The following is a 14,292-nucleotide window of genomic DNA, read 5'->3' as shown; positions in this document are numbered from 1 at the left end:
CGTCCGGGATCTCATCCGGGACTCCGAACAACATTCGGGTTACTGCATATACATATCCCTACAACCCTAGCGTCACCGAACCTTAAGTGTGTAGACCCTATGGGTTCGGGAGACATGTAGACATGACCGAGACGACTCTCTGGTCAATAACCAACAGCGGGATCTGGATACCCATGTTGGCTCCCACATGCTCCTCGATGATCTCATCGGATGAACCACGATGTCGAGGATTCAAGCAACCCCGTATACAATTCCCTTCGTCAATCGGTATGTTACTTGCCCGAGATTCGATCGTCGGTATCCCAATACCTCATTCAATCTCGTTACCGGCAAGTGACTTTACTCGTACCGTAATGCATGATCCCGTGACCAGACACTTGGTTACTTTGAGCTCATTATGATGATGCATTACCGAGTGGGCCCAGTGATACCTCTCCGTCATACGGAGTGACAAATCCCAATCTTGATCCGTGTCAACCCAACAGACACTTTCGGAGATACCCGTAGTATACCTTTATAGTCACCCAGTTACGTTGTGACGTTTGGCACACCCAAAGCACTCCTACGGTATCCGGGAGTTACACGATCTCATGGTCTAAGGAAAAGATACTTGACATTGGAAAACTCTAGCAAACGAACTATACGATCTTGTGCTATGTTTAGGATTGGGTCTTGTCCATCACATCATTCTCCTAATGATGTGATCTCGTTATCAATGACATCCAATGTCCATAGTCAGGAAACCATGACTATCTGTTGATCAACGAGCTAGTCAACTAGAGGCTTACTAGGGACATGTTGGTGTCTATTATTCACACATGTATTGCGATTTCCGGATAATACAATTATAGCATGAATAAAGACAATTATCATGAACAAGGAAATATAATAATAATGCTTTTTATTATTGCCTCTAGGGCATATTTCCAACACCTTCTTCATGCGGCTCGATGCCACAACTAACAGATAACCTCTTAGGTAATTTCTGAAAATAGTTGATATGATATATGAGCATGTCACGTGCAATTATCAGCAAATCATACACTTGAAGACACATATATCATTGGATTCAACACTGAGCATATATATCATCACATCACTACACTAGACGCTAATCATCAAATTACTACAGTAATTAAGCATATCATTAGTTTACTACGTACACTAACCATATCATCGCATATTACTACACTACATAAGGATATATCGCATTACTACAACACATGCATACCATAAAAAATTCTGCACTAAATGAATTCTACACATGGCATATCATCACAGTACTACAACATGCATATCATATCAACTAGTACACTTATTAAGCATGCATATCATGTAATTACCATAGTAAGTAACATACCATGAGATGTTGTTTAACGTTCGTCCTTGTGAGGCAAGTCACGAATGACATCCCGACGTAGTCTTCACGTAGCGGAAGCATGTCCTAGAGGTTGCACGTTTCATCGCCGCTCAGCCTCAGTCTTTGGGCATAGAGTGCTTCATCAAGTGGGCTCTCATCATCATCTGAATCCTCACCATCGTCCTCCTCATGAACTTCATCCTCACTATCGGAAATCAAATTCAGATAGATAACAGAAATCCTGGGCCTTTCTCCTCTAAAGGATAAGCTGATCAATTCACCCCCACTAAGACGCAAGCGGGCGATGAAACGATCCCATTCATCTCCTCCAATCTGGGTTATCGTTCGCCCCTTATCGACCTGCATAGTGTATGCCCCCCAAGAGCGTCGAAGGTCACGGTGTTTCCGACGAGCTCATTGAATGCCAATCTCACATTGCATGGGACCATCTGTGCAAGATAAAAACAAATAACAAACACAATGCATTAGTGGAAATAGCAATAAAAACAAAATTAATGAACTGTCAGAAGGTTCATATAAATTGTTACCGCTGCAAAAACAAAAGTAGGCTGGAAGTAGATGCCGAATAGCGTGGCAGTACAAAGGCTGGTCCGGCACCGTGACTTGCACCGTCGACACGGTGCTTCCTCCATTCTACACAGAACATGTTGAACTCTAAGTTGAATTGTATGCTACCATAGTATAATAGAAAGATCATACATATAATAAATCATAGTGATAACCTAAAATGCAATGCCTATTAAATCTGTTTACTATCATCTACCTAAAAAAGCAATGCCAATGACAATGGCAATGCCAGTATCATCTACCTAATAAATCCTAATCAGATCCAATCGAATGTCAGTACTACATACTATAGTGAAGAAAGGATGAATTATTTTGATTTATTTTTCACACATAGGGCTTCATTTTGATTTGCACAGGGCCTCTCTTTTCCCTGGTACGGCTCAGATCCTACACTACGACATCCATCAATCTATCAAAGAACCATCATATCCATCAACAAATCATCTACCGCATGTATCAACTATAATTTCTGGATCAGATCCGCGCCCGGAGGGAGACACATGCGGTTTGGGAAGGGAAGAAGATTCGCGAGGGGGTGAGGGTAGGTCTCACCTACTTGCCAGAGTTGGCGGCGGCCGCGCAGATCCGGCGGGGAAGAGAGGCGGTGTCTAGAGCTGGCGGCGGCGGCGCTTGTCGAGAAGGGGACGAAGAAGTTGAAAATGATGTGGAGTACTAGGTGCACTTAGCAAAATGTGGTATATGTGGCGGCGCGTTTGTGTGGATGACAAGGGGACCCCACGTGTCAGTACCCATAGAAAAAAATTGGCATTTCCAACTGCCTCACAGGGATTCGAACCAGGGCCATGCGGGTGTGAGGTAAAGGGTCTAGCAAGTTCGGCTGATGAAGTGTGTTCGGCCGAACCAATTTGCCTCTCCTTAAGACATTTATTGTCACACCCTAGCTAGTTCAAGCATTAGAGTGTGCATCATGTTTAATTTCCTTTTAAGTTTGAAATGGGGATGACAGAACCCCCAACACCCCCCTAGAAACAACTAGGGTTTACTAAAATTATTTTCAATGAACCTGAAATGCCCTTCTAAAAAGTTCACCCTCTTTGTCTTGGGTTAGAACCTCTAGCAAAATTGGTGCACAATTTTCTAGGTCAATAGAACGTCATTGAATTAAATCATAAGTATTTGATTTTGGGCATTTAAATGCTATAAAATAATTTAAATGCTCAAATAATTCTGGAAATAAATGTTTGCTGTTGGAAATATTCTAAACAGAGCCCACAATTATTTTCAGGATTTTTGGAAACATTTTAGTATGTTTAATAAAGCCCAACAGTTGCAGTTAAATAGAAAAAGAAAACAAATCAGAAAAAGAGAGAGAGGGAGAAGCCCACCTGGGCCTTACCTGTGCTAGCCCGGCCCACCTGGCCTGTGCCAGTCGTCACCCACCTCTGCCAGTAGGCAGAGGCGTGTCGCCGGCGCGTGCTCCCGTGGCCACCACCTGCTTCCACCTCCTGCTGCCTCCTCGTCCCCATCCGAGCGCCACCGAGACGCCAAATACCTCCCTGCACTCCTCCCCTCTCTCCCCCTCGTCTCCCTCACCCTCTCCCGCGATGGCCGAGCGCGATCCTCGCCGCCGTTCGCCGTAGTTGCCACCAGAGCCACCCCCTCGCCTCCCTGACGTGCCCGTGAGCTCCGCCTCCATCGTCTACGCCTCCTCGTCGACTCACGCAACGCCGGACGCCTCCAAGCGCCTTCCCGACGCCTTCTTCTTCCTCGGTCCGCCGAGATCGCCGGCAACGCCCCGACGACGTCCGACCTCCCCCGAGCCCGCTGAGACGCGTTCTGCAACCGCCGTGAGCTCCTCTACCGATCCCCCCTCTTCCCTGATTCGTTTGCTCGCCGTAGACGTCGCCCCCTTGCTCACCGTAGCACGCCGCCGCGCGAGCTCGACGCCGGCGTCACTCCAGTGACCATTTGGTCAAGCGCGGGTGCTTAACGCACTCACCGCACCTCGCAGCGCCTCGCTAGAACATCCGTTTCCCCCCTAGCTCACTGCAGCAGCAAAACCACCAACGGCCGAGCTCCGGCCGCCGCCCGGCTCGACGCCGTCGTCGTTCCCGGCCACCCCAGCACCAACCAATGCCACCAATGGATGCGCCACACCTCTAGCTACCCATAGCACCCACCCGCGCATCGAACTATGGCCGGAGCAGCGTTTCCAATGCTCTCCGCCGTCTCGGCCTCGCCGGCGGCTCAATGCCGGCGGGATTAACCCCTGCTGACCAGGGGTTTGACCCCAGTTTGACCCCGCCTGAGTCACTGATAGGTGGGGCCGGCTCCTAACTAAATTAGATTAGTTTTAATTAGAGCTAATCACTCTGTTAGAGGTTAATGACATCGTTAACTAACCCTCTCTCACTGACATGTGGGCCTAGGGCCTAACTAACCCCGTTTAGTGCTAACTAAACACTAACTAACTCTGTTAGTTAGCTGAGAGACTGACAGAAGGGGCCCAACAGTCAGGTTTGACCTGGGCTGGCGCCTTTGACCCACTGACGTCACAGTGACGCAGTGCTGACGCATTAACTCAATTACTGGATTATTCTTTAATAGGAAATTCTAGAAAATAGTCAAAACTTCTAAAAATCATAGAGAATCAACCATAGCTCCAAATGCAAAGATTTATATATGAAAAATGATCAGAAAAATTCAATCTATCCATCTGTAATGGTTTCATGCATGACAAAACAAGTTAACCCTGCTGTTTAAGAAGAATAAGGTAATGCACTAATAAGGCCATGTTTAATGAGCTAATATTTGAATCCTTGATTCAAATGAGTTCATACCCTTCTGTTTTAGCTTGCATTAGGCCAAAACACTTTCATCTTGCCATGTCATAGCATGCATCATATTGTTGCATATTGCCATGTGTTGATTATGTTCAGTGTGTCTTTCGTGGTAGGTTCTGCCTCCGAGGATAACCCCGAGTATCCGTCTGAAGGGCAGTACCCTACTATCACTACAACAGGCAAGCAACCCATTGATCATTCCGATACAAAACCATGTTCTCGCTTCTGCTCTTGTTTACTGCATTAAGACAACGCGATTCAAACTGATGTGTGCTACGGTAGTTGAACCCTTATCCTCTGCATGACCTGTCATTGCCACAGTAACTAGATGAAACCCACTAGCATGTGTAGGAGTTGTTTGAGCCATGTATGTGATTCCTACCTTGCTATGCCTGCTATGCTTAGAGTTGTGTCAGGTCTGGTTCATCTGGGTGATGGGCTAGAGTGATATGATTATGTCACTAATGTGAGGGATGTGTTGAACATGTTTTGGTAAAGGTATCGATGAGAGGCCATGTAGGAGTACATGGTGGGTTGTTTCATTGAGACCGTCCCTAAGAACTGAGATCTGCATGTGTGATTTAAGATTCGGCTACTACCATGCATTGGGATCCTTAATTGACCCTCTCGGCTTCTTAAATACCTTAGTACTCTGTCCAGGAGTTGCAAATAGTTTCTGGTGTTGTAGGTTATGTGTTGGCGGCTGTGCGTAGCGCTGACCCTAGGGGTGGGCTATGTTGCGGTAGATACACCGTGGCACGGTGTACCGAGTCACCCGTTTGGTGTATCAGGAACCCTGTTCACATCGTTCGGGGCCGTAAGTGGAAACCTCGGCCGGACTCCCTGCGGATGGAACCTGGATAGGCGATAAATCTGGACTAGAGACTTAAGTGTTTAGGTAGGCCGTGGCCGACACCCTCGATGGGCTTCCGCTTGAAGGTTGCCGAGTACATGTCGTGTAAACGGCGGTAAGTGGTGAAAGCGTGTATGAAGAAGTACACCCCTGCAGGGTATAAAACTATTCGAATAGCCGCGTCCGCGGTAAAGGACTACTTGGTTGCCTATACAATTCATAGACAAGTTAAATGGATACTAATAAAAGTCTCAAGATAAGTGTGAGTACCGAGGATGGCCCTCTCGTAGGATGACGAGAGAGGATCCCCGATGGAGTATTGTGTTGGTGAGTAGTGGACTCGTGTGCGAAAACTGTTTTACTAGTGGAGTTACGTAGGATAGCTTAGCCAAGAGTCAAAGCTGGCTTGCTGCAATAACCCCACCACCTTCTTGAGAATGAGCATGTATATTAGGTTCTGATGTAAGACTTGCTGAGTACCTTTGTACTCATGTTTGCTTAATTACTGTTTTCAGACGACAACACCGCCCCCTCCGATGGGTTCTACGTAGACCTTGACGTCGACGAGTGACTAGCCACCCAGGTGGTGATCCTGGCCATGGAGGGCCCTATGTAGATAGATAGGCTTCGAGAAGCCTTCTTTCTTTCTAGTGTCTGTACTCAGACTAGTTGCTTCCGCATGTGCTTGTATGATTGTATGACTTGAGTATCGGGTCATGTGACCCCTATCTGTATGAACATGTTATGTATGGCTCTCGGGAGCCTTTAAATAAAGTACTTGAGTTGTAGAGTTTTGTTGTGATGCCATGTTGTATGTACTCATATCGGGCATATTGTGTGTATGATTGAAATACTTGGTATGAGTGGGATCCGACAATCTAGTTGTTTATCCTTGGCAGCCTTTCTTACGGGGAAATGTAGTCTAGTGTTCCTCAAGCCATAGTAGTCCGCTACAATCCGGTTCACCGGAGTCCTGCTAGCCCAGCACTACTGTTCAGGACACTTGACTGGCCGGCATGTGTTTCACTTCGTTCCTATGTCTGTCCCTTCGGGGAAATGTCACGCGGTGATATCCGGAGTCCTGCCTAGCCTGCTACAGCCCGGGTTCCCCGGAGTCCTGTTAGCCCAGTGCTACCGCCCGGAATCACTCGCTGATGACCGACATGCTCGATGTGATTCATGTATGCCTGTCTCCATAGGTCTGTGCCGCTTTGGGTTCACGACTAGCCATGTCTGCCCATGTTCTCTGTCATATGGATGCTAGCGACACTATCATATACGTGAGCCAAAAGGCGCAAACGGTCCCGGGCCATGGTAAGGCGACACCCGTGGGATACCGTGCGTGAGGCCGCAAAGTGATATGAGGTGTTACTGGCTAGATCGATGTGACTTGTCTATTACTAGCTACTTTTTCTATATATGTGAAATTTTACATGCCTTATGCTTATATATGCAACCTAGTAAAAAAATTAAATGCCCGTGGCAACGCACGGGCACTCTACTAGAAGTATGCTAAGTTGCTAACATAATCATATTATTTTGTAACCATATTAACAATTCATTAAATTGGTTTGTTTTTGTGTGTATTTCTCTATGGTTCAAAAGGTTCTAAGTTCCGGTCAGCGCCCACTTTTGTTTCTGTGTCTGCTCTGTATTCGCTTTGTGTCCGTTTCTAGTAGTATTTGTTTCCATATTTATTTTCAGGGTTTCTGTATTCGTTTCCACTTTTGCAAAAAAAATGAAAACAAATGTGGTAGCACTCAATTCCATTCATTTCTGCTCCGTTTTCATCCCTACTCATCAGTATTTTTTTAATCGTACTAACATTTTTTAAAGTTCCGTGAACATTTTTTAGACTGCATGAATATTTTTTATACCCGACATGCATGCGTTTCAAAATTTAAGTAATTACTTTTGGAATATATGTATTTAGATACTTTAAAATATAAGTAAAATTACAAAAAAAATGAAAAAAAAAGTAACCGAGAGAATGAAAAACAAACATGCAACTGAGCCGGCCCACTTGGTTGTTCCTTGAGGCGCCACGGCGGTAGCAAGCGAGTTATAGTGCTGCCCCATTTTCCTGGTGTGGCAATACAGTTTTTGAGAACACGTAAAAGATACCGTTTTTGAGAAGAAAAATGAATAACGGGCTACCTGGAGCCCACTTGCAACCATCTTTCAAGGGGTTTTTGAAATAAAGAAAAACATAATTATTGTGTATATAAAAAATCGTATTGAGATATCTTTATAATCATGATGGAAGTTTTGGTACATCAAAACAACAAGGCGGATATCCAACTAGCACAAATGCTCACGCGTCGCAACGAAAAAATTATGTATATTTAAATTTAGTGAATATCGTATGTGCAAGCACACTGCCTCATGTTGCACTACAAAGAAAACGCTAGATATTCCGTTCATGAGTCTGCCCACCAAGACAGCATCCAGATGATGCCACACACAAAGGTTTATCAGCTGCTCATTTATCACCCATCACCTTTCAATCAGGCCCATTCCTCCAATATTACCCATGGATAATTTCTTCCAACGATGTTGTCTCATTGCGCAACCTTTAATAGGGTCTTTTCCACTCCCCCAATTTAGTGCATGGATAATTTATTTCAGTGGTGTTGGCTCTTTGCACAATCTTCTTTTTTTTTTGCAAGAGAAATTTTCAATTTATTCATCAATCATGGCAATACAGAGAATACAAGAGGTAATAAAAATTACAACCAGGTCTATGGACCACCTAGCGACGACTACATGCACTGCAGCGAGGCGAAGGTGCTCCGCCGTCATCGCCCCTCCATCACCGGAGCCTGGCAAACCTTGTTGTAGTAGACAGTCGGGAAGTCGTCGCGCTAAGGCCCCAAAGGACCAGCACACCAGAGCAGGAACCATCCCCGTTGAAGAGAGTTGTAGATTGAAAAGATCAAACTTGAAACCACACGAACGAAGACGAACAAAAAATGGTTTCAAATAGATCCACCGAAGACCAGCACCGACCGAATCCCAAGAGATCCGACGGAGACACGGCTCCACAAATCCTCCGACAACGCTATTCGCACCATCAGGGCGGGGATAGGACATGGGAGACATTATTGCTAACCAGGGACATCGCCGCCACCACACAGCCCCAACCAAGACGTTCAACCTAGCAAAAACGAGAACGGGGTGCACAACCTTCGACTGGGAGCTTTTTCCAATGGGAAACGCTTCTCACCAGAAGCCTGATGTGTAGCATTTGTCGGACAGGTCATTGACCGTCGATTCATCTTCGATCTCACAGCCGAGAGAATCAAGCAAAATCAGTTTTTTTTAAACAACCCGATTTTCATGCCCCCGTGATCTCTCCTTATCCCGCATTAATTGCCCCAAACAAATCTGCCGCAGTTCCCATCTCTTGTGCTCGTTCCCTGCTCAACGCCGTCCTCCTCGCCGTCGTGGTTCTCTCCTCAGCCAACATCCTATCCAACCTCTCTATGGCGCCTACGCTCAACCAGGCCGGTATGCCGTCCGGTTCGGCGGCCGCGCGGGGACTGGGACGTGCGTACGACCTGCCAGCGGACGACCTCGCGAGCTCCCAATCATGTTGATCTGCACCACGGCCAGGCCCTGCTCCGTTGTGGTCTGCGGTCCACCTAGTCGAAGTGTCGTCTCTGTTCGGGAATAAAGCCACCACAACTGCCGGGCCGCAGGATTCGCCACCCAATACCCATCTGACCTAGGGTTTGAGTCGTCTCTCTTGACACTGGTTCATATTTTTGTGTTGCTAGTTAATTTTGGCATAATTGTCTTCCCAGATTTGTGTGATCTCTTCGAGTGGATACTATGGTTTATTCTGTGTCTAAGGGTGTGAAACTGAGACGTACATCAATAGATCATCAACAAATTTATGTGAAATTGGTATGTACATCGTACAAATATGCCTCCCCATTTGACGTTAATACTAGTTTTTGTTCCATTTCAAATTTCCATGGTTTCAACTGACAATACTTATTTACACGGTGTCATATTTTCGTGCTACTACAATGTAATCGTTTGCCTAGATAATTTCGCACGCATGGATCAAGTGCAAATCCATCAATTGTATATGTTGAGGACACATACGATGCATCCTTATGTTTGCCGCAAGCTTATTTGGTCTCATTATCCATGTTTTATTCTATGCTTCCAACCAAGATGAGTAATGTTGAGCTGTTATATTTTCAAGCTTCCTAATTTTTGCCTTATTGTGTTTAACAAATAATCTTCTTAATTCTAATGCATTGCTTCCTTAATAGCCAACTTCATGTCTCCATTCATTCCCTCAATGTCCATATCTTTGTATTTGCTAACATAGTACAGTTATTATGTTTTTAGTGGAGCCGCGGCAATGAAGCATGCAGAAGCAGAGGGTATGCTTCTTGTCAACCACCACGCCACCCATGTTCTCTCCGACAACACCGCCCTGATTCGATTCCCTATGTGTCGTGCTTCCAACCCACATACACATGCATGCATGGACCTGGCCACGAAACATGCATCAATGTTGGCAACAATCTTAGTTTGTTTCCATTGCCAATGTTCTATGCTTCCACTTAAGGAGAGCCATACTGAGATAGCATATTTTCTTGCTTCATGTATATGGGGTCCCCATATCACACTACACGTGCTTCTTCCATTTATGTAGATTGCTTCCATACTTCATGTGTCTTATATTTTACAAAATTTGTTCTAGCCATAGGTATCACCATTGAAACATGCCATGCTTTCATAGTATACTACATATGTTTCTTGGTTCTAGGTAGTTTGCTTCCAAAACTTGTTCTAATGTGTTCGCATAATTGCAATGTAAACATTATCTATGTCATTAGTAATATACATGTAGTACTAACTGTTGATTCCATCCTATAACACCTATGCATCATGCCTAACTGATATATGCTTCAAGCAGTTGTCTGCTGGCTTCAGGTCCGATAGTCGTCGTCAAGGCTGGTACATGGAGACACCTGGATCTACCTCAGAATGAACACAACCACACACAACATGAAGGGAAGCAGATCTCTAGTCGTTAGAAAAGTATGGAAGCATCGTACTATTGGCGACTAGAAGGAATATGTTGTGTGACTGGACGAAGCAAGGAAACAAATTTATGCTAGGTTAGGAGCAAATTAGTTTTGCGATGGAAGCACTTTTTTGATGGATGGAACCAAAGTTTCTCTTGTATTGGAAACATAATAAAAGATATAATTGACTGAATTTTTCCCATGTGGAAACAAATTCTTGGATGCAAAATTGTATTAGATTGAGTAAAGTTCTTGGACACTATTTTTACAGGTCCTAGCAAATTTTGATTGCAATAGAAGCAAATTGTTTCGCCGATGGAAGCAATTTTTTATTCTGCTAGAAACAAAAATAAAGACGTACACTGGACCTAAATTTCAATATCATTAAATCAAAGCTATAAACGCAAATTTTATCAGAATCCAATTTTTCATTTTGATCAGAATATAATTTGTGATAAATTCTCACTTCGTTGAGTGATGGAAGCAGAAGTAGCATGGTCAAACTCGGTTCTAAGAAGCACGGCTCCGAGAATTAACTGCTAGACGTAAGTTATGGAGCAGTCACACTAATCACGTAATAAAAAGCTGAACGTTAGCGTATCACCCCTTTCGTACAGATCTAACGTCCATTAGCCACTAATCCTACGGCCACGCACTGGTCTGATGGAACGCTAGGCATCAGTAGTCTGATGTCTAGTGGTTCCCTTTTCCATTTCCCCGATGTAATGCATGGTTAATTTCTTTCAACGGTGTTGGCTCATTACACAATCTTTAACTGGGCCATTCCCAGCTCTGCTTGTGGCTCTCAAGGGATAGGTTAGATCATCGCCTCACCCTCTATCTAACTCCTTTAAAACATATTGTCTCAAAAAAAAAAACTCCCTTAAAACATCCCGTATTAGAATAGGCAAGGTGATAATATTTTAAGTGGATAACAAATCCTTATTCTATCACAACTACAGACTTGCTCAGGTGGTCGCAGCCGATAGTGTTATTAGTTCGAGTAAATAATTTTCCCCGTATAAGAACCAACGAGGTTGGCCTATTTTAATTGGGTAACATATCTTGTTTCAATCATAAGGATAAGCTTCCTTAGGTGGTTGCAGCCCACGGTACACTGATGAGTTCGTGAGTTTCAATCCTTGCACGAAAGAATAACCTTTTTGCTGCTCTCCGAACGACAGATGAAGGGACAGCGGAATAAACGATTTCTATCCGAGGCCCAATAACAACAGTGTGGCGTCGAGCCGAGCCCCAATAACAACAGCACTATTTATTATTAAAAAATGTAAGAAGTATCTAGAACTCATCTAGATGAGATATAATTTGGTCTCATTCACTTGAAAACAAGAACATATAACATCCATATCAGCACACACGCATTTTATAGCATCACATCCAATGGCTATAAAAGATGAATGAGACCAAATTATATCTCATCTAGATGAGTTCTAGCAAAACTGAAAAATGTATGTATGTGTGGATGAAAATACGCATGGGCAAACGAAAATTTTAAACAAACACATCGTTGCAACAGGTATAGATATAGACTATTAGCTAGTTGCAAGGTTGCACCCAGAACTTGTTGCACGACACAGGTTCTGGACCTCAAATTAGGAGTTGTCCACGCTCTCTCCCTATAGTAAATGAATGAATAAGTATACTCATGGTCTCATCGCATCATATGTATGATATATGTGCGGCTGGTTTATTCTTCTTTTCGAGCCAAGCGAAAAGAAGTTAATTAATTAAGCTGGCCTGGCCGCCCGGAAGGAGTCGCATCATCATCATCATCATCATCATCATCTTCTTCAGTACGCGCCCTTGGCCTCGTAGGAGGTGTCGGGCTTCCAGCCCTTGGGGATGACGTCGTCGACGACGGTCTTCTTGCCGCCCTCAGTGGTGTAGCGGACGGAGAAGGGGCCGATGAGCTTGTGGGGGGTGTCGATCCTCCACACGGCTCCCCACGACTCGTTGAGCTCGGTCCACTTGTCCTCGCCCTTCTGCTTGATGTCCACGCCCACCACGTCGCCGTCGCCTTGGAGGAACTTGATCACCAGTGCCAGGTAGTTTTCGTTGGAGGACTTCTCCACGTGGAAGTTCACCTTGGTGCCCGCCGGGTACTTGCACTTGACGCGCCGGAACTTGATCTCCACCTCGCCGGCGTCGCGCAGCTTCTGCTCCTCGCCCTTCTTTGCCATGGAGCCGAAGGCGTGGCCGGAGAGGTCGAAGTGGTAGGGGGCGATGGGCTCCTCGTTCTTGTCGGTGATGGTCACCATGGTGGGCTCGCCGGAGCAGGCCTCGGGCTTGGTGCACTTGAGCTCGAAGCAGGACCCGCAGCCGCGGCCGTCCTTGAAGATGGGGATGTTGCCGCAGGAGGTCATGCCGTGGAAGGGGGCCTTGTCCACCTCCTTGTACCCGCAGGCACCGCCGTTGTCCTTGGGCCCGGCGCCCGTCGGCTTGCCGTACCACGTGGTCTTGGCGTCCAACCACTTGTTGCCGTAGCTCGCAGGCGACGCCGTGATGTTGGGGCCCGGGGGAACCTTGGCGATGCCGTGCGCGCCGCACACGACCGCGGCCAACACCACCGCAACCAGCAGCACCGACGAGGAAGAAGAAGCCATCTTCTCTTGAACTGTTCCTTCTTGCCGCTGTGTATGTGCTATCGATGGGTGTTTTTTTTATAGGAGAAAGCCCGATCAACAGAGAGCGAGCAAACCGGGACGTTGCTCCGGCCATGTCGGTGGGCTGGCCGTGAGCGCGGGGAGAGCTTGTCCGTGCATGCATACGCGGCTCGCCATCATCGTCGGAGGTGCATCCACTTCGGGACCAAAGCCACCTATGTTTAGAATGTCTGAACCATTTTTATGCATGGTGAAGGTGCAAGTTATCAAAAGGACATCAAGTATGCTGCTGTCAACTTCAACTCTGTTATCTTCAAGCACGTTTGCGGCAGTTTAACGTCCTTATGTTGACACCCGAATTTGGCACGATACAAAACACAATGAAGATGAACTCAAATGAAAAGGTTTTTTACATGGAAACGTTTTGCATCGTGCGAATGAAACAACTTTGATGTTTGGGTCATCGCCAACCGACCTCATCTTAAGGGCCGAAATTGTGTTCAAAGTTGTAATATTTATGTTCAGATCACTGTTCGGCCAATTATACCTCAAAGACAACCTCCGATGGAGGAACACTCTACATTGATTGTGTCGATCGATTTTGATATATAAATCCCCCCAACACGAGTTCGTATGCAAACGTTAGAGGCAATACTCTGCGGACCAAACACCCACCTAGGTGGTGTCTGATGTCTCGCGTGAGCTATTCGCCCTTTGCCGGCTGAATGAAGCTTGCCAGCGAAAAGCTTGTCGGCCGGCGTGGAAAGCTTGCCGGCGTAAAACCTTGCCGGACGAAAAGCTTGCCGGCGTGGAAATCTTGCCGAAAAGAGCTTGTCGGCCAAGTGGAAACGGTCAAGGTCAATCGGACCAAAAGCTAAAGATGGGCTGAAAAGATTATCAAGATATCCACAAACGAAAAAGTGTTCTACACGAAAGTTGTGCATATCGTTGAAATGGTCAACTTTGCTTTCGGAGTTATCATCATCTGAGATAGCATACGGCCTACAAGGTT

General features: G+C 45.7%; 1 protein-coding gene across 1 annotated transcript; it reads right to left on the bottom strand.

Annotated features, from left to right (window-relative positions):
- Positions 1-12,197: 12,197 nt before the first annotated feature.
- On the bottom strand, positions 12,198-13,328 carry LOC125506439 (pollen allergen Phl p 1-like). The gene has a single exon (XM_048671255.2). It carries the CDS (start codon positions 13,278-13,280, stop codon positions 12,468-12,470), a length of 813 nt encoding a protein of 270 aa, XP_048527212.2. The 5' UTR covers positions 13,281-13,328; the 3' UTR covers positions 12,198-12,467.
- Between the last annotated feature and the right edge of the window lie 964 nt (positions 13,329-14,292).

This window comes from Triticum urartu, chromosome 5A (assembly GCF_056163025.1).
Source record: "Triticum urartu cultivar PI428250 chromosome 5A, HENAU_Tu73, whole genome shotgun sequence".
Classification (NCBI taxonomy): Eukaryota; Viridiplantae; Streptophyta; class Magnoliopsida; order Poales; family Poaceae; genus Triticum; species Triticum urartu.
This window is presented reverse-complemented; position numbering and strand designations above follow the sequence as displayed.